Below are 3,437 nucleotides of genomic sequence, written 5' to 3' on the forward strand. Positions count from 1 at the left end.
GACCTGAGCGAGACACTGACCTGCGAGGCAGCAGAGGACAGCAGAGGCCCACAGGCGGTGCAGCAGCGGACTCTGGACACACGTCTGGTTAAAGTTTAACTTTGGGGACTCCTGTGGCTCCAAGATTCCCTCCGCCACCTCTGTCCTAGCAAGGGAACACAAGAGTTATTCAGAAACACAATGATTTATTGAACAGCACTGGGGATGTGTAAGAAATATGAGCTGGAGCAGTGGCAAGAGGAGCATTGGCTGCAGGGAAACCACACCAGGAAGTTTTGGGCAAACTCTCCTCCCAAGTGATACTTTCGGTTGGCTTTGATTACAGTCCCTTCTGAAAGGACTTCAAGTGTTTCACAATCCCATCCCAGCAGCCTGAGTCAACAGCCTCCTTGCTCAGGAGAGGCAGATTAAACACCCCTGGGAGCAGCCAGAGAGGGGCAGGAGGGGCAGAGCCAGTGGCAGCAGAGAAAGCCACATCCCCCTCTTACCAGCACAGCCTGGCTGCAGAGCCCAGGGGAACAAGGCAGAGGGGGGGCTCTGGGTTTCAGGCAGCCTGGCAGGGAGAGGGAGGCTTTGCTGTGTCCCATGTCCTGCAGCTCACACAGAACTCATGGCTGTACCTGAAGGCTCCGGCACCGGGCGCTGCTGCTGCGCTGGGGCTGGTTTCTTACTCTGTACAGGCAGGATCCAGGCAAAGATACCCCTGGAAGTCCACCCAGTGCCAGCCAGCACCCCTGCAGCAGCAGGGAAATAAACAGCAGTGAAAATGCTGCCTTCTCAAGGAAGGGCTGCCCAGTGTTACCAGTGGTGGCTGTCAGGAATGCTGGCAGCCCCCAAAGGTGTGGAGCTCAGGCATGATGTCCCCCTGGGCAGAGCAGTGCCAGTAGCCCCAGGTACAGAGCAGCAAGCTCTCCAGGTGGACAATCCTCCCTCCTGCCAACCTGCCAGGGACAAGCTCCATCTCCCGGGAAGCCCTGGGGAGTTTACAGGAGCTGGAGGTCTCCCAGTACCTGAAGGGGCTCCAGGAAAGCTAGGGAGGGACTTGAGACAAGGGCAGGGAGGGAGAGAACAAAGGATAAGGGCTTAAAACTGGAAGAGGAAAGATTTAGGTTAGGTATTAGGAAGAAATCCTTCCCTGTGAGGGTGGTGAGAGCCTGGCCCAGGTTGCCCAGGGAAGCTGTGGCTGCCCCATCCCTGGCAGTGTTGAAGGGCAGGTTGGATGGGGCTTGGAGCAGCCTGGGCTGGTGGGAGGTGTCCCTGCCCATGCAGGGGTGGGACTGGATGATCTTTAAGGTCCTTCCAACCCAAACCAGTCTGGGATTCTGTTAATCCAGTAAGTCAGGGCCAGCCCATCTGGCAATGCCTCTGGGGAGACATTCTCTGTCAGGAGCTGCAGCACAGCACGTGAAGCAGAGACAAGAGGCCTGGCTGGTACCTGTGTCCTTGTCCTCCACAGAAGCAGCGAGAGAGTGGACAGAGGGGGTGTCACCTGCTGCCTGGGGAATGCCCTGCTGCTCACAGCAGGAGCCACGGAGGGTGCAGGGGACAGGGAAAGGACCAGGAGCAGCCAGGTACTCACCTCTCAAAGATCTCTTGTTGTGCGTGCTGGGGACAAGGAGAGAAAGAGTCATCACAACTCAAATACCCACAGATAACATCCCAAGCACAGCAAACCCAGGACCCAGGGAGCACAGTTCTCCTCCTGACCCTGAGGAACCGCTCCTCACCCCAACCCTGGCCTTGGGGAGTGTCCACCATCCCTTGTCCTCAGCTCCAGCACCTCCCACTCCCTGCCTCAGAAAATGAGTGGGAATGGCTGTGGGTGACACATCTTCTACATCTACCTAGGGGTAGTGTCTGCTGCCCCAGTGGGACGAGGTGGCTGGGTGACAAATAGCTCCAGAAGGGCACAGGAGCACCTGGACAGAGCTGCCACCTTCTGCTGTGTGTGAGGGCAGAGACCCCCAGTGTGGCCTGGCACAAGGGAAACACATGGGAGAGCTGAGACACCTGGAAAGTCTTGGACCCACAAAGAACCAACTCATACTCTGTACCCTCTGGTAGACACCAGCCTGTCTGCATCTGGAAGGTCCCACCACTGCACCCTGCCTTGCCCAGAGACCCCAGCCACGAGGTCTCCCCACGCTGCTGGGACAGGCTGCAAGAACATCCTCTGCCTGCAGCAACCAACCCCCAAAGCTTTCAGTAAGGGCTGGTGCTGCACAGGACCTAAGCCAAGAGTCAGGTAACCGTGGGATCAGTCACACTTGTTTCTGCACCTGCTGGGAATGGTCCATTCTCAAGGCACAGCCCGATTAGCAAAGTGGTAGGAAAAGACTTGACCCCTGCTCACGTAGGAGCTGCAGGGTGCTCTGTGTGCCCCTCCCTTTCCTGTGAAACACGTACCTGACAGCCACAAATCCCAACACCAGTGATCCAAGGTGGAGAACACACTATCCCTATTTTCCCTGCACTACGTGGCAAAAGGATAAACTGAGGGTCTCACTGTTCTCTGCCCTGGGCAGATCTCCCGGCTGGATCTCCCTTCCCAGCCCCTGCCCTCTGCAGTGAAGCCCCAGCCCAGCCTGCTGAGGTTCTGGGGCAGGACAAGAGCTGCTGATCCCACCAGAGGAACAGCCATCGACCTGCTGGCTGTGGGGCTGGTTCTGTTTCCCAAGCAGAGCTGCTGTCCCTGCTTCACCACACCAGGTGTGGTGAGCAGAGGCCAAGGGGTGCAGGGCTCCTGCTCCCCTCTGCAAGAGGGTAAACTGAGGCCATGAGATGGCCAGCAAAGGAACTGAGCAAAGGCAGCCTGGGCTGCTTGGTGAATATCCCCAACAGCATGTGCCAGGCAGAGCTACAGGTGCTCTCAGGGGTGACATTGTGTTTGAAACTAGACAGAACATGAGAAAACCAGTGGCCCAAGCTAACTGCTGTTAGAGCAGCTCTCACCACAGCTGTCCTGAGCTGGCAGCTTCAAGCCAAGAGCTCAGAGACCTGAGGGGGCAGGTCTGAACCTCACTGCACACCAGAGCAGCACAGGGCAGAGCAGATGCTCTAGGAACCACTTAAGTACTACAAGGGCCTGTCAGGACCAGGTGAAGGAGCTTCCCTGAGCTAGACCTGCAAACACAGGACCTGTCCAACTCTGCCTCCTTGCTGCCAGTGCAGCAAGTGGCTGAAGGGCATATTTAATACCCATGATAAAAAGTCCTGGTCGCTCCTGGGTTGGCTGACCCCTCCCTTGGCACAAGGAGCAGGACTCACCACCAGGCCCTGGTCATCCAGCTGGGTGATCACGTCCACCAGGTAGGCACGGAGGGCAGCCAGTTTCTGCAGCGCCTCGGACCAGTGCGCCCGCTGGCTCAGGATGCTCTGCTGCGCCCGCTCCTCCTCCACCTGCACCTGCTCCAGCAGCCGCTGCTCCCCGTTCTCAC

At 57.8% G+C, this 3,437-nt stretch overlaps 1 protein-coding gene across 1 annotated transcript in view; it reads right to left on the reverse strand.

Annotated features, from left to right (window-relative positions):
* The window catches only part of BSPRY (B-box and SPRY domain containing), an 8,947-nt gene that overhangs the window by 5,113 nt on the left and 397 nt on the right, over nt 1–3,437 (reverse strand). Inside the window, exons 2-4 of the mRNA XM_009994332.1 lie at nt 3,268–3,432; nt 1,580–1,605; nt 21–145 (exon numbers count right to left, since the gene is read on the reverse strand). Coding sequence (XP_009992634.1) covers nt 21–145; nt 1,580–1,605; nt 3,268–3,432 — 316 coding nt within the window. The remainder of the gene's footprint in view (nt 1–20; nt 146–1,579; nt 1,606–3,267; nt 3,433–3,437) is intronic.

Source organism: Chaetura pelagica, unplaced genomic scaffold (genome assembly GCF_000747805.2).
Source record: "Chaetura pelagica isolate M959 unplaced genomic scaffold, ChaPel_1.0 scaffold132, whole genome shotgun sequence".
Taxonomy (NCBI): Eukaryota; Metazoa; Chordata; class Aves; order Apodiformes; family Apodidae; genus Chaetura; species Chaetura pelagica.